Raw genomic sequence first — 21,441 nt, 5'->3', positions numbered from 1 at the left:
GAACCCATTAATGGGAAGCATCTGTACAACACCGGTTGGAGAAGGAACTATATGTTAATTCTCTAATGCGAGGAAAAGAAACAAGTGACCAGAACTCCCTTTTTGTATGAGGAATCTGAGCCTAATGATCTGAAACTCCAAGAAACACTTTTCTTTGTAAGTAAAATTAGTTACTATTTTTTGTTAGCTTAAAACCAACCTTTTTCCACCAAAGATTTTGTTTTCTTTTAAAGCTAACCTTGAAATGAAAAGGCACCAATTCAGCTTTGAATTAATATCATTTGTGAAGTGAAAACCCATCCCAGTGAACGATCCTAGAGCCACTATGCTATAGTAGCTTTGTCTTTGCTACCCTAGTATATGGTGTAATAGGTTATAAATTTTGTTGATTAATCCCTCAATCAAGGAGCAACAGCTGGACACGAATCAGCCGAAACATCAATTAGACATGAATCAAATCCTCCGAAGACGAATAGGGGAAAGAAGTGGCAAACATGTATTTTATGGCAATAGATGAACTTGATGAGGTAAACTCTAACATTAGTGATGAAGATATACATGATACTTTTCAAGAATTGTATGAGGATTTTGAAAAACTTGGTTTGAAAAATATTTTTCTCAAAAAGAAAGTTCAACAACTTGAAAAAAAACTTGGAGAAGTAAAATAAAAAATTTCAAATGTTGAGGATTCTAAAACTTATTTTGAAAAAAGAATGAACTTTTAAGAAAGAAAAATGAATGGTTAACCTCCTCTCTTTTGGTTTTCTCTTGTGAACAAAAATCTTTTGAAATGATCCTAGCTAGCCAAAAATGTATTTTTGATAAACAAGGGCTAGGATTTAAATCTTTAAAGAATCAAAAGTATTTTAAGAACTATTTTGTAAAGGAATCCACAAGTGCAAGTCCTTCCACTACTTGCAGCTTTTGTGGAAGAAGATGACACATTAGAAGCACATGCCCTTTAAGAAATGGTTTTCAAAAGAATTTAAATGCAAAAGCTAAAAAGATTTGTGTTGAAAAATCTAAGGTCACTAACCCTTAAGGACCCAAGAATATATGGGTACCTAAATTAACTTGAGTTATGTGTTGTAGGGTTCAAAGAAGGATAAGTGGGTCTTGGATAGTGGATACTCAAGACACATGACTAGAGATGAATCCAAGTTTGCTTTTCTTACAAATAAAAATGGAGGATATGTTACATTTGGAGACAATGCAAAAGGAAAAATCATTGGTCAAGAAAATATTGGTAATAACACATCTTCTCTCATTGAAAATGTTTTATTATTAGATGGTTTAAAACATAATCTTTTAAGCATTAGTCAATTTTGTGACAAAGGTAGTAAAGTAATTTTTGAAGCATCTCATTGCATTATCAAAGACATTCAAAATGACAAAACCATCTTCATGGGTCATAGATGTGAAAATATTTAATATTTCAAAGTATGATGGTCATGATAGATGTTTTTCAAGCATGCATGATCAAAGTTGGTTGTGGTATAGGAGGTTGGGACATACTAATATGGACCTCATTTCCCAACTCAACAAAGATGAACTTGTTAGATGGCTTCCCAAAATAAATTTTCAAAAAGATAAAGTTTGTGAAGCTTGTCAAATGGAAAAGCAAATCAAAAACTCTTTTAAAAACAAAAACTTCATTTCCATAACTAGACCACTTGAGTTATCACATATGGATTTATTTGGTCCCTCTAGGACACCAAGTCTTAAAGGAAAGTCTTATGCTTATGTTATTGTGGATGACTTGTCTAGATACACATGAGTCTTGTTTTGAAGTCAAAAGAATGAAAACTTTTATAAGTTTTCAAAGTTTTGCAATAAGATTCAAAGTGAAAAAGGTTTTGCAATTATTTGCATAAGAAGTGATCATGGGAGAGAATTTAAAAATGTTGATTTTGAAAATTATAGCAATGAGTATGGAATTGACCACAATTTTTTGACTCCTAGAACTCCTTAACAAAATGAGGTAGTTGAAAAGAAAAATAGAATCATTCAAGAGATGACAAGAACCATGCTAAATGAAAACAGCCTACCAAAATATTTTTGGGCCGAAGCGGTCAACACCTCTTGTTATGTTTTAAATAAAGTTTTATTAAGGCTCATTCTTAAGAAACTCCCTATGAGCTTTGGAAAAACAAGAAACTCAACATTAGTTATTTTAAAGTCTTTGGATGCAAATGTTTTATGTTAAACACCAAAGACAATCTTGAAAAAATTGATGCAAAATTGGATATTAGAATTTTCCTTGGTTACTCAACTTCAAATAAATCTTTTAGAGTTTTCAACAAAAGAACCATGGTTGTAGAGGAGTCCATTCATGTTATTTTTTGTGAATCTAACAATTCTCTCTAAGAAAGAGAGAGTGTTGATGATGATTTAGGTCTGGAGACCTACATGAGAATATTGCAAATTGAAGATAAAAGACAACAAGAAGAAAATGAAGGGAATCCCAAAGAAGAAAGGTCACCGTATGCACTACCATCTCCTCAACAAGTGCAAGGTGAATCAAGCCAAGACCTTCCCAAAGAATGGAAGTTTTCCATCAATTACCCACAAAATCAAATCATTGGCAATCCATCTAGTGGGATAAGAACTAGATCATTTTTTAGAAACATTTGTAATAATCTAGCTTTTATCTCTCAAATTGAGTCCAAAAATACAAATGATGCTTTAGATGATGAAAATTGGATGATTGATATGCAAGAAAAGTTAAATCAATTTGAAAAAAGTGAAGTATGGGAATTAGTACCAAGACCTTCAAATCAAAGTGTTATTGGAATTAGATGAGTCTTTAGAAATAAAATAGATGAAAATGACATAATTGTTAGAAACAAAGCAAGGTTAGTAGCCCAAGGTTTAATCAAGGAGAATGAATATATTATAAAGAAACCTTTGCCCCCGTAGCTAGGTTGGAAGCCATTAGGATGCTACTTGCCTTTACATGTTTTAAAGACTTTATTTTATATCAAATGTATGTGAAAAGTAATTTTTTACATGTTTTTATAAATGAATAAGTGTATGTTGAGAAACCACCCGGTTTTGAAAGTTTTAATTTTCCTAACCATGTTTTTAAACTTAAAAATACACTTTATAGTTTGAAACAAGCACTTGAAGCATGGTATGAAAGATTGACCAAATATTTTTTAGAAAACGGTTTTAAAATAGGTAAAATCGACACAACTCTTTTCATAAAAACCAAATAAAATGATATACTTTTAGTTCAAATATATGTTGATGATATCATTTTTGGTGCTACTAATATCTTTCTTTGTGAAGAATTTGCCAAGTGCATGCAACTAAAGGAACTAAAGGAAGAAACCTTCATCAATCAAGCAAAGCATATAAGAGATCTTCTCAAAAGGTTCAACATGGAGGAAACCAAGACAATGACGACTTTAATAAGTTCATCTATCAAGCTTGATAAGAATGAGAAAGGTAAATCCATCGACTCCACTGTGTATAGAGGCATGATAGGCTCTTTGTTGTACTTGACCGTTAGTAGACCCGATATTATGTATAGTGTATGCTTATGTTCTAGATTTCAATCTTGTCCTAAAGAATCTCACTTAAGTATCATAAAAAGAATCCTTAAATATTTGGAAGGAACAATGGACATAAGCTTATGGTATCCTAAGTGTGATAACTTTGAATTAATTAGTTTTTTGGATGTCGATTTTACCAGTTGTAAGGTTGAAAGACAAAGCACTAGTGACACTTGTCATTTCTTAGGACACTCACTTGTTTCATAGTATAGAAAGAACCAAAATTTGGTAGCTTTCTCAATGGTAGAAGTCGAATATATAGTAGTCGGTTTATGTTATGCACAAATTCTTTGGATAAAACAAACACTTGGTGATTTTGGTTTGTCTTTTGAGCATGTACCTATTAAATGTGATAATACTAATGTTATAAGTATATAAAAAAATCTTGTGCAATACTCTAGGACTAAACATATAGAGATTAGACATCATTTTCTTAGAGGTCATGCACAAGAAAATGACAAAACACTTGAATTTGTAAGCACTAAAGATCAACTTGCCAATATCTTTACAAAACCTTTAAGTGAAGAACAATTTGTTGACATTATAAAATAATTATGGGTGATTTCTTTATGATCTAATGCTTGCTTATGAATGTTTGATGTCTATGCATATTGATTACTTGAATTTCATGTCATATGCATCACATAAAACATCATATAGACATATACTTAGCAAATAGTCAAATTTTCACCAAAAATCAAAATTCTCTTGGCATTGGGCATAAAAAATTAGGGAATTCAACTAAAAAAGACAAGATGGTGATTAAAAAAATGAAAAAGTGAGCAAAAATGGAAAATTAAAAGGCATTGACTAGACGGTCAACCGGTTCATTGGGGCTGGGAATTTTAAGAGTCTCTCGTGTTTCTTGTCTATACTATTCTCCTTGGTTCTTCAAAGGTTTTTACTAATTTTGGCTTGGGAGACTGATTTTGGTGTGTTTTAGACTAATTGACCTAATTTTAGGTGAGATTTGAGGGTTTTGAAGACTAGCATTTCTGATTTTAGCCTTGTTTCTTCTTCTTCGATGTATCACAACCAGTTTCGATTGGACTCCGTGCATTTCCCGTGTGTCACAACTAGTTTAGGCTCGATTTTGTCCATTTTTCGTGTGTCTTGGGGTTCGACGTAAGGTGTCACCATTATCTTCTCATTGCATTATCTTCCATGGTCCTTAGACGAGAGCATGTAGCCTCCAGGGCACAAAGGAAGTGCCCATTTGAGGCATCACAGTTAGAGGCACGCCGAAAGACGCGTTTTGACAACGCCTTGTTTAGTACCATGGAGGAGTACTAGTGGTACAAGCATCATTATGCTCAAAAACAGATAGTTCCAGGAATAAACATCAATTTTCCTTAGTTTCAACACTTTGGATTTGAGGAATTGTTCACTAAGATGGGCTGGTCATCGATTGTTACAATTTTTGAGCTGATTTTTTTTTACACTGGTACGAGCATTCTACTTGAGGGCAACTTATGGCATGGGTGACCCGATCATATCCATTGTTAGAGAAGTTGAGATTCGCCTAGACTCGAAGAGCATTTGTCATATCTTTAATATTGCTCTTGTTAGACTTAGAGTATACGACTCCAAGATATGACCCATTGTGTCAGGATTTGAGCCTAGAGAGGCTATTTAGATGATTTATGGACTGCTAGATGCCCATGGGATGGGCAAGCCATCAGCACACAACTTGACAGTCATCAATAGAATGCTACATCATATGTTGTGCTTCATTTTCCTACCATAGGGTGGAAATCGAGATGAGGTCTCCTATTACAAGGCATTCCTTATAGATTCCATTTTTACTGGGAAACGGATCCATTTGGGATATCTTATAATGATGCACATGATTGCATGTTGCAAGAGCACCACTCGAGTACTCTCCCATGGTCGTTTCCTTTCTTAAGTATTGAAGGATGCTAGCATTGACCTTAGTAGAGAGATGAACTTTTAAGGCTCCCAGTACATATGATACATATGATGATCAGTCCATAGGGTGGATGAAATTTGAGAAGGCTCCAGATGGTACTTAGATTAAAAAAGTAGATAGAGCGCAACCATGGGGACAGGGATAGGCACACATTAAAGTTAAGGAGGAGGTAGAGATGAGGGATGGGCAAGCCATTAACACATAACTTGACAATCATCAATGGAATGCTACATCATATGTTGTACTTTATTTTCCTACCACAGGGTGGACACCGAGATGAGGTCTCCTATTACAAAGCATTCCTTATAGATTCCATTTTGACTAGGAAACGAATCCAGTTGGGATATCTTATGATGATGTACATGATTGCATGTTGTGAGACCACTACTCGAGTACTCTTCCATGGCCATTTCATTTCCTGGGTATTCAAGGATGCTAGCATTGACCTTAGCAAAGAGACGGACTTTGAGGCTCCCAATACATATTATACATACGATGATCAGTCCATAGGGCAGATGAAATTTGAGAAGGCTCCAAATAGTTCTTAGATCAGAAAATAGAGAAAGCGCAGCCATAGGGACAGGGACAGACACACACTAGAGTTAATGAGAAGGTGGAGATTAGGGAGATGGAGGGTGAAGTGGACCTTTAAGGTGGACTAGATCCTCAGAGTAGCCACCAGAGAGGGTTTGAGCTTGATATTCCCCTACTTCAGATAAAGGTTATTTCACGGACCGGGGGTGTTTAGTTTGAGTCCACTTTCTCTGAGTTGATGATGACTGAGTTGGATAACCATAAATCTCTATTTTACCAAAATATTTAAGTCTAATACTTAGTAGCTCTAGCCAAGAAAAATCAAAGAAAAAACTACTACCGCTTTGATAGTATTATGGGTATCGTCCTCAGGGATTGACTTATGGGATTTGTCAATACTAGAGTAAATGAATTGCTTTTGTTTGAATCCTAAAATGGAAAACCATATGTGAATAAAGTGAACCTAAGTAAAAGAAATTAAATTAATAACAAAATGGATATTGATTTTTAATTCAATTGATTCAAGTTTGAGGATTTCCACAATCCAACTTAAGGTATATAAATAGAGAAAACAAAGGTTTATTAAATAAAGTGATCTTAGGGTTTTGGGATCCTTGGCTGTTAGCGATCAACTTGAGTTCTATAACTCATAATTGCATCTGAAACCTATTTTTTCCTTTTTAAAACAAATTCCTAAAACCACCAAATGAATGAGATTAGTTATCAGTTTAAGATTTTGACTTTTTAACCATTCTAATCCTTATAGCTTTGTTTTGGGGTAAATAACGATAGGAAAGACGAGGATAACCAATGATCAAGAATTACTAAGAATCATTAGTATCGGGTAATAACCTACCGTATCATTCCCTAAACTAATTCACAAGGATAGGATAAAAAAATTGATAAATTGTCAGCCAACAAATAATTAATCTCATTGTTATAATAATTTATCCATTGTCCCTATAGGTTTCCTAATCCTTAGGTTTTTATGCTTCAAACCCCAAGTTGGCTTCTTAGCCTCTCATGGGGATGACGTCACATTCACAATTCATAATATGGTAGAAATCCATAATTTGAATCAAATGAAACTAAAAACAATATATTTGATAAAGAAGAAGAAGAAAACAAACCAAAATTCTTGTCTTCTTCCATCTTCAATGTCAAACTCTCCGAAAAAAGTTCCAAGATCTCTAAAACTTAAAACTAAAAGAGTTTATATAATATCATCAATTACCTAACATGTGACACACTCTCATTGGCCACTTATAACAAAATAATTACTTAAAAATGACTAAAATAATAATAAAATAGTAATTTCTAGTCATGTGGGCTCCACTTTAGGCGGATGGAGTGCCCTAGATGCGATTCCCAAGTTAGAGGAGGTGAAACATCAAAGTGGTAGTGGGTGAATTTGAAATTGGGGTAATTTCGAATTGGATTTCAAATTCATAAGTTCAATTTCGAAATCATTTCGAACTAGTTCTTCAGCTTTGCATAGTTGTCTTTAAATAGCCATAACTTCTTCATTTTACCTTCATTTGCACACTGTTTGAAGCGTTGGACTCCTAACTTTCCGAGCTTCAAAACAACATATAGTATGCCTAGTACCTACCTAGCTTTATGAAAAAAACCAGACAAACTCTTTTTGGAGCCAATGGTAGAAAACTTGTTATTAAGTATAAGCTGTCGGATGCTCATATTTGTAACCAAGGCATTTGCATTAAGCAAACCTTCATTCTTGTTAAAGACCTTAAGGAGAAATCTCTCTTTGGAGTCCCTTTCTTAAGCTCTATCTTTCCCATGTGGGTAGATGACCAAGGAATAAGAACTAAGCTCTTAGATAAGGAAATACTGTTTGAATTTACCAATCCACCTAGAGAAAGAAGTATAAACACCATAAAGGATCAGGTGATTAAGGGTAAGGAAAATCATGTTTATATCTTAAAACAAGATATTGCTCTGGTTGAAAGAGAAGATCAATTGAAGGTTAAGAAAACTCAAGATGCCATAGAAAAATTTGAGAATAAAATTATTGGAGAAGTTTGTTCTAACATTCCTTGTAATGCCCAAGTTTTTTTTTAGGGGTAATTTAGGAAATTATTAATAATAATTAAATTAAATAATTAATTAATTTAATAAAATGGAATAGGGTAAAAATGTAATTTTACGAATAAATATCTTAGGTATAAATTAGAAATTTTATTCTTCCTATTATTTTCTGAATAGCGCTCTGTGGACCCCGCATTTCGGGCTCAATGCGTTTCCCACTCGAATGGCGAGCTCGATTTTTTATTTGAAAATTTTGATTTTTATTGATTATTTGAAAATGACTTGGAGTCGCCACTTATTTTTGTTTTATTTTTAAAGGGTAAACAAAATAAGAAAGAAAAACCCTAAGTGTGACTCCTTATTTTTGGAAAAGGTGGTCTGCGAAAAACCGGATCGGGTTCGGGGGTCAGGTTACTTATCGGGAAGGTACAGTAAAGACCATAGCACCCCTCTAAGTCCCTAAAGTCGGGTCTCTACTAATAAAATGAAGCTTACATGGCAGTCAATGTGGAAATCAATGAATACTCGAATCAATCATGCACGTATGAAAGTCGAAAAATGCATATGAATTAACCAGAGTGAGAGTGAGCGCGTACCTGGGCAACGAATCATCATGCGCTATCAAGGAAAAAGGTTAGTGCACAATAAATAGCATAACATAGCTCACATGTCACTAAATTGAGTGCAAAAATCATCAAAGGCACGCATGACACTTCACTCAAAATTCACTTTTATTTTAAAGAAAATTCATTTGATGTTGGGCCCCCACCAAAGCCCGTTTTATTTTTGAGTGAATTAATTTCGTAAATTCTATAATTAAGAATTACGAAAATTAATTCACACTTATTTTAAAACATTTAAAAATCATGAAGAATTCGAAAGTGGCTCGCCGAAAAGAAAATGGCGGCCAAATTTTATTGAAAAACGGATTTTTGGAACCTAAACGAAAAATGCTAAGGATGGGAAAATTTGAAAAGTTAAAGCTATTTGAAACTGGGATTTAGGAAATTTATTTTTAAAGTCAAAAGGAATGAATTAGGGAGGATGACACGTGGCCTTAAGTTGGCCATGCAAAAGATGGACGTTCAGTCCATGCATAAGTAGAAGAAGATGGGGTTAGAGACCTTTTCACAAAATTTGATGGAGGTCGCGCTGACCCCAAGTCTGCTACATACTGTTGGTTTGGTATCTCCTGATCCTTCTTAGGCACACCTCTTCTCTGTGTCAACACCTGGCCTCCTTCCTTTTTAGAAGGTCTGTCTTTTACTTGTTTCCTTGATCGGCGAAGGATCTCCAAAACTGATTCAGCTGATGCAATGTCCACGGACGAGCCAGGAATTCTCTTCTTGGTACCTTGAGACTCCCCTTTTGAGGTTGAAGATTGTATCTGTCTGAAAAGAGCAATTATCTCATCCTGATTAGATGACTTTGATGAATTACCATCAGATGACGGCGATGTCTTATTTTTATCCCTCTTTTTTGTTCTTCCTGAGATATGATTTTTTTGTGGGGAAGCCGTCCTCTCTTGTTTCCATCTGATTTTGTGCTTGAAATGGTTAATGGAATAAGGTCCCTTCGGGAGGCAAAGGGCGAACATCCATCTGCAATCTCTGTCGAATTCAACAAGCTGTCTAAGGCGGATGAATCCAGAGCAGGAAACTCTTTAACAGCAGCAGGAACAACATGTCCAAGTTTCACAGCATCATCATGGCTTGGTGCCTCAATGTTAAGGGGAAGAACAAGATTGTGAAGGGAGAGACTGAACAACAGGGAAATAAGGGCCTCCTGTAGGATACAGCATCTCCTGCCACGATTGATCATGCTTTGGAATTGCACCAGATGAGACATTGCCCAATGGAGGTGATAAATTTTCTGATGCGCGTGGGGAGATTGAGGTTGATCAGGATATCCATCATTAAATGGATGAGGAAATTGACATCATCCGTCACCTCTGTTTCTCAGTCAGGATGCAGAACTCTTCCCCAATAAATCTGCAACTGCAATCACAGGTGCCCCACTACTGCCAGTTCCTCCACCTTCTTCTGCCTAGACCATGATATTGGTGTCTTTGTGAAAGGTTCAATTCCAGCATAATTAGGTGGTAATATCTCAACTATGTGGACATCATCTTTCAGTGCCTTTATGAAGTATTGCCAATCAAACGGATCCTTAACGTCACTGTCATCAACCCAATAGGATGTGCGATCAAGTGAAGGAAGAACCAGTGTTGCCTTCATGACCTTTGTAATGGCAACCATACCCAGCAAACTTCTTATCCAAGATCATCTGGGACAACTTCTTCTCCACATGATCTATAGGCAGCTCAAACAGCTCAGCAATATGGGCAATCTCAACCCTTGAGAAAGGCTCAATCAACGTGTACAGATTCCGCTCTAGCAATTGTTACAAAAGTAGCGGCCACAGTCCATTAATGCCATCATTGTCCCACGGGTCAACTTAGGACTTTGAGAATACTGAGAAGAATTATCAAAGGAAGAAAACTCACTATCCTTCTTTCTTGCATCATTGGAACCCAAAAGATCCTGTTTCTAACCTTGAAACTTGGGTCGGTCTTGGAGGTGGATGGCTAGAGCCAAACCCAGGAACTAATGGTGGAGGCCCTAGGATCTGTGTTCCCATTGTACTCTCATGACGGGGAGGCATCCAAGCAAAAGATCCCCTGTCCACTTGCATGCAGCTTCCAGCAGGATTACTAAACTCTGTCCATAAATGTGAGCTTCCAGTCTGATTAGAAGATTGCGATAGCAGCTGACTTGGAAGTGGTGGCTGTGCCAGAGCCTATTTGTGACGAATGCTGGTGTTGGAAAGCTGGCATTGATGGAAGTCTAGGATGCAGAGGCAAATGGTGGTTGCAGCGGCATATGTGGAAGGAATCAGCAGCTTGGATTTTATCAGGTTCATAAGGAGTATGAGCAACTTGGAGCTGAGTATGAGCTGACTTTAAGGAAGAGATGTTCATAAAAAATCTTGGATACCAGGGCTTCTAGTGCTTCCAAAGTCTGATTAGTGGCCTCTTCCATGGGTTGGGGGTGAACCTTCTGGCTGTTGCTATGGCAAGTCTTATCATTTTTGAGGAAATGAACCCTAGCAACACCATGATGGGCTCGGGTGTACTGGATTTTGAGGGCATTGATGTAGCAATCAGCAGCCAAATCTAATATCCCACAGTCAACGTACACACTGTCGGGACTGTTCAGAGTTCGACCTTTGCGAGACCTATTTGAGGGACACTTTAAGGCATCTTCAAGGAGTGAAATAACAGTTGATGAGCATGATGGATCTTGGCTAAAATCAGCCAATGCATGAGCTTTCAAAAATAAGGCCTCAAAAGACCTTTTAAGGCTAATAGACTCCTCTGCTTTCCGAAGCCCTTCCTCACAATGACCTGTATCATATAAGATCCCTCCCTCATATACTAGACATTCATGTTCATTAGATGCATGTTGACGGGCAAGCTATGGACTTCGCATGACTGCTTCTGGGTAGTTCAACCTCATGAGGAACAAAGGCTGTCTGAAAGTAAAGAACACCTTTTGCAGCATCAGATTTAAGCATCTGGTAGATAACAGAGAGGGACCCGATATCATCAACTGAAGACCATCGATCATACAACTGTAGCCAGCAATCTGCTGTTGTCTAACTCTCAACATGCACACGTACAGACATGCGAAGTTGGGAGGCTGTGACTCGCCCTTCAAACACTTTATAGTCTAGGGAGAGCGTAAGAATTATCTGAACATCACAAAGTGCCGCTTCATAATTCTCAACCGCCATATAGAAACAAAACCGGAGTTCCAAATATTCTAATGCTAACTTGAAACCTAGGACCCGATTGATTTCTGTAAGAGTAGCTTCCTCATTCTATCATACATTAAAGAGGAAATACCTCAGTGTTCCCATACCTGCTAGACATTTTCATTCCTTTCCCACCAGTCCACCACATCCAGGATCGTCATCTTCTTAGCACATGGGAACCTCCCAATCAAGGATGATTTCAAGGTGTCATTGACAAGGTTGAAGTTACTGAATTACTTGAACTCTGATTTATTCCTGTAATCTGTATCATCTCGCCTATGAGGGCGTGTATCCTTGCAGGGCTTAGCAGCTGAACCCAAACCCTCTCACTCACTCACAGCCCATGCATAGAACAAGATCCAAAAAAAAAACCGAGAAAGTAACCACAACAGAGAGGAAACCATGGAGGCAGAGCATGAAAGAAAATAGGTAAAAATATCTTCAAATGGGTCTTCACTTCACAGGTCATCAGTGAGCCCTCTGTTTAGGTGAGAAAGACTACCTCACATGCAACTATGTGTGTTTCCACAATAGAAGCAAGGCATCTTAAGGTTAAAATGAAAAAAACATGAATGCGGGATTATATCTCAAGAAGCAGCCAGTGGCATTCATTATCCACCCCAAGCAAATAAATGAATATTCAAATATTAACAATAAACACAAGAGAGTGATAAACAACCAAAAACAATTAACAAGCCTGTAGCCTTCATACCTGAGAAGATCCCTTTCCAGCAAGACTAGCCTGACTCCAAGTTCCTCCGAGACTGCTCACCTTCAAGCTGGTTTTCTTCCTTCCTCTGCTTGAATGTCTCCTTTCAAAAATATATCCCCTTCTTCAAGCTTCACCCTCAAAAATCCTTCAAACCAGCAAGCTCCCTTCTCTCAAAATATCTCTCACCCCCCCACAGCTAAACGAATACCTCCCCTCAAAACTCCCCCCAGGACCTCCTCTGTTCTTCCCCCTCTCCTCTCTGCAAAACACGTCCAAAAAAAGCCCTCCCTACTGCAGATACTCTCCTTTTTTCCATATCTCAAACGGCCAGGACCCAGACCAAGCAGCTGGCCCCCCGCTCCTCTAACCGTCTGCAGCTTTTTGCAGATTCTTTTGGACAGGTGTCGACCTCCAATTGGCCATCAAAAACACCACTCTGGTGCTCCAACAGCCAATCAGAGATTGACACGTGGCCACCCTAGATGGCCACACCTGTCAAAAATGGCTACACCAAAGCAAGCCCAGAATGGGGGTCTACAAATATGCCCCTCTTCGGTAGAGTTCACAAGTGTAAGGAACATGAACAATGGAGTGAAAAGAAATTGTGAATAGTGAGTGGAACGAAGTGAACTCTACCGAAGAACTAAGGAGACCCCCATAGGGACACTAGTGAAACACAAACTCACTCAGGCTAGCAGAAGAACACAAAAGCTCTAATCCTAAAAGAAAAACATATCTCAGAGAGCCTCGGAAGCTACACTAAGGATCCAGGCTCCCTCTAAAATGTCTCCAAAAGTGACTCGAAAAACCATATCAAAGATGAGTAACGGTCGAACCACCCTGGAGTACGGATAAGAACGCGTCTAAAGGAGACTACTCTATGTGGACTACGAGATGAATATGCAATAAGCACAGGGTAACTAAATGAGGAAAACTGAGGACGAATGCAAAACCCTAAGGTAAGATGTGCAATGCCAGAGAATATGAATGCTAGGAGCTGCGACTCTGGATGACGGGACTGACCCTAAACGCTAAACTGAGAAAATAATAGCTCTGGAAGCCAAACCAAAAAGCTAACTCTAAACGCTAAACTAGAAGGCCCATAGGTGAAGACCTACAGTGGTGATACAATAAAAATGCCCATAGATGCCTGATCTATGGTGATGAATCTCTCAAAGGCCCACAGATAAAAATCTATGGTGGTGATAATCTCGAAAGCCCAAGGATGAAAATCCATGGTGGTGAAATAACTGAAATGCCCATAGATGTCCGATCTATGGTGGTGATAATCTCGAATGCCCAAGGATGAAAATCCATGGTGGTGAATATGAAATGCCCATAGATAGAAAATCTATGGTGGTGATAATCTCAAAAGTCCAGGGATGAAAATCCATGGTGGTGAAATAACTGAAATGCCCATAGATGTTCGATCTATGGTGGTGATAATCTCGAAAGCCCAAGGATGAAAATCCATGGTGGTGAAATAACTGAAATGCCCATAGATAGAAAATCTATGGTGGTGATAATCTCGAAAGCCCAAGGATAAAAATCCATGGTGGTGAAATAACTGAAATGCCCATAGATGTCCGATCTATGGTGGTGATAATCTCGAAAGCCCAAGGATGAAAATCCATGGTGGTGAAATAACTGAAATGCCCATAGATGTCCGATCTATGGTGGTGATAATCTCGAATGCCCAAGGATGAAAATCCATGGTGGTGAATATGAAATGCCCATAGATAGAAAATCTATGGTGGTGAAATAACCGAAACAAAGGGGGATGCCCTAGGTGATAACTCGTAAAGATCGACAAATGTGCCTGACAACCATGAAATCAATACGAGACACGGCAAACCCAAAGAGAGGGGGTATGCCCCAGTAGAAAAGCGCTGAAGGGGGTATGCCCCAGTGTGACGACTCGGAAAGATCAAGAAGTGGATCAAGTGGTGAGAAAGTCCTCAAAAGGTCTGATGAACTCAAGGATGGGGGTATGCCCCAGTGTAAGATAGTAACCAACATAAGATACAGAATGTCACCAAACAAGACACTCTGGGATATGCTCAATGATGATGCAGTGAAAATATATACATAGCCTCAATGAACCAATGCTAAAACAAGTCCAAGCATCACTGAAACTATGCTGACGAAGCAAAACTAAAATAATGGATCAAACAAATGTTGACCAAAACTCTAGGTCCGACATGTAAGCAAATCAAAACACGACATGTCGACTATCAATCATGAGAATATCATCACAAATACATCAACAATCTAATAGGCCCTACCATCATGGGAGATGTTGAACCTAATGTCCAAAGGCATGTGAAAACTCAACCAGAAAGCTCAAGACTAGTCTGCATCTTTCTCTGATCAAGAGAATGGGATAAGGTCAGGTAAGATGATGAAATATGTAGGCTCAAAAGATGTAAGGCTCTGATAAGATGGGTGCAGGTATAACGGTGTCCAATGAAGGATGTATGGGTGTGTATCAAAGGAGGACGGGTACCCAAGTCGGACCAAGTATGCTGAGAAGACTGAGCCCAGGGTGCCAACAACTCTATGATCCATCGAAAGCAACAATCATAAACAGGAGATGGAGTCTCAATGTCAAAATCAGCAAGGTGGCTATGGCCCAGTGTGAATGCATCATCTCCGGATGGGTAAGCTCTCAGTACAGAATGATCTCTGGAAAGTAAGCGTCTGGTATAAACTGTCATCTCACAAAATCTATCAGCAATGAGTAGGCTATGCCCGAGTGTAGGCATCTCCAAATCAAACATCGATGAGATGAGTGCAATCAACCATACATCATCTAATCAAAATGAATCTCCGCTCCTCAAAGTCATCATGGTAACATGAAGAGAGCATCTGACCTCCTCTAAAGAAAGAGCATATCCCAATGTGAACTGATATCTCTAAGATCAACCGCCAATGAAAGGGTTATGCCCCAGTATAGGGCAAACCCTAAAATGACTAAACTCTACTGCATGCACTCATAAGTGTCCGTGTCCTGATCCGATCATCTCAAAAATATGTCAACAGTGATAAGAAGGCTATGCTCTCATGATCACATCAAAGAAATCACCTAATCATATCTCGTACTCCAATGTGAAATGAATCTAATCGCCTCCAAGGAACAACTATGCCTAAAAGCCATCATGGATCGAAAGGGGTATGCCCCTGTGTAAAGTACACCATATGAAATGCGCCAATCATGCCTCATGCTCCAATGTGAAAAAGGATATCTGATATCCTCCGAGGAATGGACATGGCTCAAAAATCTGTCATCCACTGAGAAGAGTATGCCTCGACATAATGGTCATCCAATAGAAAAACTCTCTGAGATGGCTATGCCCCAGTATAGGGTCATACCATAACTCCTGGTCCATCACGATCAGAATGCTCTCGAATCAATCCCGAGTATCGCTCACATAAGAGCTGTCAAACACAATGTGTGATGTCATGGCCTCAGGGTGGTCTTAAGACTCAGGACGTAACGAAGGCTAGGGTGATAGGGTGATAGAAATGAAGGGAAACTAGGCCCAAATACCCAATAATCAAAACCCATGCCCTCATGTATAAAATGCAACATGTATAGAAAATACCGTGAGCCATGAACCTGAAGATGCCTACTATGAACATGGTAACAGTGATAATGCAATGAAGATAAACCGAACTGATGACGAGATGTATAATAATGGTGTAAAGAGAGTACCAAACCCGAAAATGAGGTCACTGTAAGAAAAGAATAAGAGGTGAAATAAAAATAATGAATCAGAAGTGAAAACGAGGATGATGATGAAGCATAGAATACGAGAACGAGTGATGATCCACTCAAATCAAATATGAAAGGAGGTCACGTCAATAACGAACATAATAATGGAATGGACAATGACCCAAAGCTCCTAAGAGAAGGCCACTCATCTCGCTCTCAAAATGTACGACAAAATGAATACAACGAATAAAAGGGTCTCGGAAAGCTCACATACGAACTCCTATCAATAGACATATCCAACAAAGCGACCCTCGAACACTAATATACACATACTCAATGATAGAGAATAATACACACATGTGCCTTCCTTTTTTTTTTTTTTTTTTTTTTTTTAATCTTTTTTTTTTTTTACATATATACAAATATACATACTCTGAACGCAAACCAAGAAAGATCTAAAGACGAAGTAAAAATGGATAAACATGCTCTCAAATGCCAATGTAGCATAAACTCTCTCTAATGATGTGACCCTCTCAAGCCAAGGATCTCTGGATCAACGTCCGTATGATAGATAGTGGAAATGACGTGACTACCGTCCATGTAATGAACCGAGGGGGATCACCACTCGGGGGTGGGAGAAAGTGATGCAAAACGAGCAACAGATAGGATAAAGGACACAATCGATGAAGTGTGATGAAATGCAATGATGCAATGATAGGAAAAGATAATGAGAAAGATGCGCCCCTCGGTCCAAGGCTCATGAAACTCCTAAACAATGCATGCATACGCTGAAGGGCCCCTATCCCGGTGCAGAAAGTAAGCAAGGCTATAAGAAAGAAACGGCTATAACGCTCATGCGAGGCTCAATGGGCTAGCAATGGTCTATATGTATCAGAAGGGGAATAAAGGGATATAGCTAAACGAAATGATGGCCACCCATCCTGCGACCACGGTCTCATACATCATGTTCTCAAGCCCTCAAATGACCAATACTAAAGATCGATGTCCATCTGATATAACCACGTCAACCCTCTAGAATCATGCACCAAACCGTACTCCGAATGCCCCATAATAATCTCAAAGATGATCCTATCAAAGCAAAGTGAACGACGATCTCATCGGGCACGACTGCCCATCACAAGCCAACTCTCATAATACGATATCAATCTCTATACTCACGGCAAAATAAGTGACAGTCTCATCAAGCAATCGACCCATCCACATATCGTAAACCACCCAAAGATCATAAGATAACCCTCGCCATGTGAAATCAACCCTGGGCTCAAACTCCTCACACTCTACCTGGTCGAATCAGAGAGGGGATGTGAAGGGCTAGAAAAATCGAGGATGGAAATGTCATATAATGGTCTCAAAGGTGATGCTGTGCAAAACTCGTAATGGATGGATGTAGGTCAAAACAAAAGCAAGGTATGGGAAGTGAGCAAGATACTACTCTGATCATAAGAAGATGTGTCACAGTCTCGAACTCTCTAGGTCAAATCTCTGATCCTAGGCTAATCGGCTCAATATCCTCCATGATAGGTCAAGCCTCAAGATCACAATGTGCAAGTGAAAAGACGTCTCAAGTCAAAAGAACAACACATCATATCACAAAACACAAAGATACGTCCATAAAAGAAAATGCATCAAATGGGATAATCCGATGAGTACATCATGCAAAAGAAGGATAACAAAGACAATACTCAAGAATCGAGTTATAGTCTCTAAAAGTCAAAAGCAAAACAAGACTAAACAAACAAAAACAAAAACGGTGACTGGTCCTGTCATCACATCTCTGGCCATAGAAGGAACAAAATCTGAGCACCACTGTACCAAGGTAAGCCAATCATGAGTCAATCGCCCAAGTCAATAAGATCAGGGACTGCTGGTGAAGGAGCGTCTGCATGCATGGCCTGAGCTGAGGTAGGAATAGGAAACATGTCAGACTGAGGATGCCCAAACGTCCCAGAATCAACAATGTCCTGTATGGCATGTCGCAGGGCAGTGCAACGATCAGTGTGATGTCCTACTGACTGATGGTACATACAATATAAATCAAGTCGAAACTGCGAAGGCACAGGATCCGGAAGTGCCCTAGGAGCCAAAGGAGCCAAAAATCCCATGGCCTGGAACGTCTCAAAAGCTCTACTCAAGGGTATACTCAGATCTGAAAAGTGTCTCCGACATCGTCGATGAGGGTGAGGTCGCCCCTGAGGAACTGTAACGACCGGAGGGCCACGACCCCGGGATGGAGGTCGTGTCAACGTAGCCAATGAAATGGATGAGGAATGTTGCTGGAGCACTGAATGTGGGCGAGGTCGTGGATGTGAGGCACCCAAAGCAACAGGTGCCGGTGAAGTCGAGTGTGGAAATGAAGGCGTCGCTACTCCTGGAACTCCTCTCGATGACGATGGATACTCTGACAGAATAAGCTCAATCCTCTCAACTCTCCGTGTTAAATCCACCATCATCCCGTAAAGAGTAGTAAGAGTAATGGGTGCGATCTCGTCCGACATGGTGAACCTCAACTGAAGAAGTCTAATCTCAATGTACTCTGAAAATATCATAACCATCATGCCATCAATCTCTACTCGGGGACCAGTCACGACACTAAAACTGTCTAAGACTCTGAAACAAACACATGCAAGAGACAAAAACAAAGCAACACAAGATGCTACCCAAGATAACAACACATAATATGCATGATACGAAACAATGACAATAATAAAAAGAAGACAGAAACACATACCCAAGAAAGTAACAACATCACTAAGTGAAATGAGAGTACATCATGCAAAATAATAAGACAATAAGGTCTACTCTCGAAACACAGGGTACGAACTCGAATCACTAACTATAAAACAAGACTCAAATACAAAGCAGATGAGAACAAAAACTCAAATGACCGACTAACAATGTAGTCCCAAGATACACCAACAAGGTGTGCAATATCAAAGTGTCTAGTGAATATCAGTGCCCTGGGTGTCCAAAATGCGATGGTATAAGCCCGAATGAGGAGGAACCGCATGCGTGGAACAAACTGGAAGGGAATCAGTAGTCATATCTGAATCAAGATCAGTGTTTGTAGTCGATAAGGGGAAGCTAACCGCACCACTGTCAATAAGATCCTGTATGGTATGACGTAGAGAAGCACAATAGTCAGTACGGTGGCCTGCCATCTGGTGAAATGCACAGAACTCGTGAGCACGAAAACGCGGAGGCAAGGTACTCGGGAGTGGCCTAGGGGCCAATGGTGCTAAAAAACCAGTAGCTCTGAGTCGCTCAAAAGCTCTATCCAAAGGCATCCCCAAATCAGAATAAGTCCTCTGACGTCGCCGATAGGGACGAGACTGCTCATGCCGTGGGATACTAGTCTGTGGACGCTGAAACTGAAATAAAGGTCGCACCGTGGCAGTATGAGGATGCACAGAAGGGCACTGCTGAACTGACTGAGGATGACGATGTTGTAAGGGCGGGAAATCACTCCTGGGTATCTGCAATGATCTCGCATAGGGATGATAACCAAGTCGTCGATGCTGAAAATCCGCAGAACATACGCCTCCATAGCTCTCAGATGATCCACCATCTCCTTTCCCCTCAGTATCCGGAGAAGGAATAATATCTGACCATAATCCTCTAGAGATGCCATCATCTACATCGAACAAAGCCTGAACCAATGATCTGAAATCCTGGAATGGGACTCCTGTCAGATGTCGAGCGAACCTAGGATGCAAACTCCTCAAAAACATGCTCATCTGATCTCTCTCGGTAGGTCGCTCAATCATCTCCGCGGCCTTCTCCCTCCAGCGGGAGATAAAAGAAGAAACAGACTCATCTGATCCCTGTCTAAGAAACTCAAGCTCTCTACGTGTAATGCTCGTATCACCACTGAAGGAATACTGTCTCAGAAACTCCCGTGCTAAGTCCTCCCAAGTTCTCCGACGAGATGTCTCTAATGAAACGTACCATCTCCGCGTCATGCCGCTCAATGACAATGGGAACAAGGTGAGCAACTGTGCCTCATCTAGACCAAGGGCCCTCATAACCGTGCTATAAAGTCTGAGATGAATACGAGGACATCCAACACCAGTATATCTCTCTATATCAGGCATCCTGAAACCGACTGGCAAAGTGGCCACTGGCACGTCATCAGGGTCATCCAATGAAATCATCTCATCAGGATCTCTCATCTGTCCAATCCTCCGCTCGAGTCTGTCCATACGAGAATGAGGATCCTCAATAATGGTAACTGGTGTGACAATGGGTGGAATGATAGTAGCCTGATCATGTGAAGGCTGTGTAGCTGGCATCTGAACAGGTATAACAGGTGGTGTCACTATATCAGATGGCGTGTCCTCGAGCACTACACGTCTACTCTGCTGAGTATCCATCCTCTAACTCAAACTGGTCAATGCCCCCTGAATCGAAACCACAGAAGCGATAAGCTAACCAATCGAAACTGACTATGAATCCGTCTATAGCAACTCAGAGATACGAATCAACCTCTATCCCACTCAACCCAGGGCACTGAACCAAGACTGGGACTACAAATAGACTCATACAAAAGAACCCAAACAAAACGACTCAAACACGACTCATGCAATGACACAGGATGCAACGAACAATGACCAACGCATGATACAATACAACCAATACATGACAGGGTGTGATACACAATCCTATGGTGACAATCAAATTTTGGATGTACGATAGAATCTCTAGAGTCACATGAGTGTCTAGTGTGAGATAACCACAAATATGACTAAAGAATTTCTATCGATGATCCAAAAAACGATCGAAGTGTGAAGAAAGTGAATGAGGTGTGAAGAACAACGCTATCACGAGATCGATGCTCAATATATAACAAAATATCTTTGATTCAACCTTCAACTCGAGCTCCATAAGAGAGAAAATGATAAGGTGATCAAGGCGAATCTCCCGAAAAATGTGTGAATATGAAAATGTGCCTTTCACCTTTCTGTAATGAAAATATGAGCATCGAGTCGAAAATCGAACCAAGGATCAAACAAAGAATGAGGTACCAAGCCCGTGATAAGTGTACAGTGTAAACAGATGATCATGAACATATCCCAAAGTATCGAGTGAGTGACAACAAAGTGAAGAGGTG

General features: G+C 39.5%; 1 protein-coding gene and 1 pseudogene across 1 annotated transcript; both read right to left on the bottom strand.

Moving 5' to 3' along the window:
• Positions 1–10,073: 10,073 nt before the first annotated feature.
• LOC117904068 lies at positions 10,074–12,157 on the bottom strand (annotated as a pseudogene).
• A 7,116-nt stretch (positions 12,158–19,273) lies between these two features.
• Positions 19,274–20,704, bottom strand: LOC117904067. Its single transcript, XM_034816591.1, has one exon. It carries the CDS (start codon positions 20,702–20,704, stop codon positions 19,274–19,276), a length of 1,431 nt encoding a protein of 476 aa, XP_034672482.1.
• Positions 20,705–21,441: the final 737 nt, after the last annotated feature.

The sequence above is a fragment of the Vitis riparia genome, chromosome 17, assembly GCF_004353265.1.
Source record: "Vitis riparia cultivar Riparia Gloire de Montpellier isolate 1030 chromosome 17, EGFV_Vit.rip_1.0, whole genome shotgun sequence".
Classification (NCBI taxonomy): domain Eukaryota; kingdom Viridiplantae; phylum Streptophyta; class Magnoliopsida; order Vitales; family Vitaceae; genus Vitis; species Vitis riparia.
Note: the sequence above shows the minus strand (reverse complement) of the source record. Positions and strands in the feature narration are given on the sequence as shown.

What these genes read in the sequence shown, in the direction of transcription:
- LOC117904067 (XM_034816591.1), bottom strand. Translation starts at nt 20,704, where the DNA reads ATGGATACTCAGCAGAGTAGACGTGTAGTGCTCGAGGACACGCCATCT.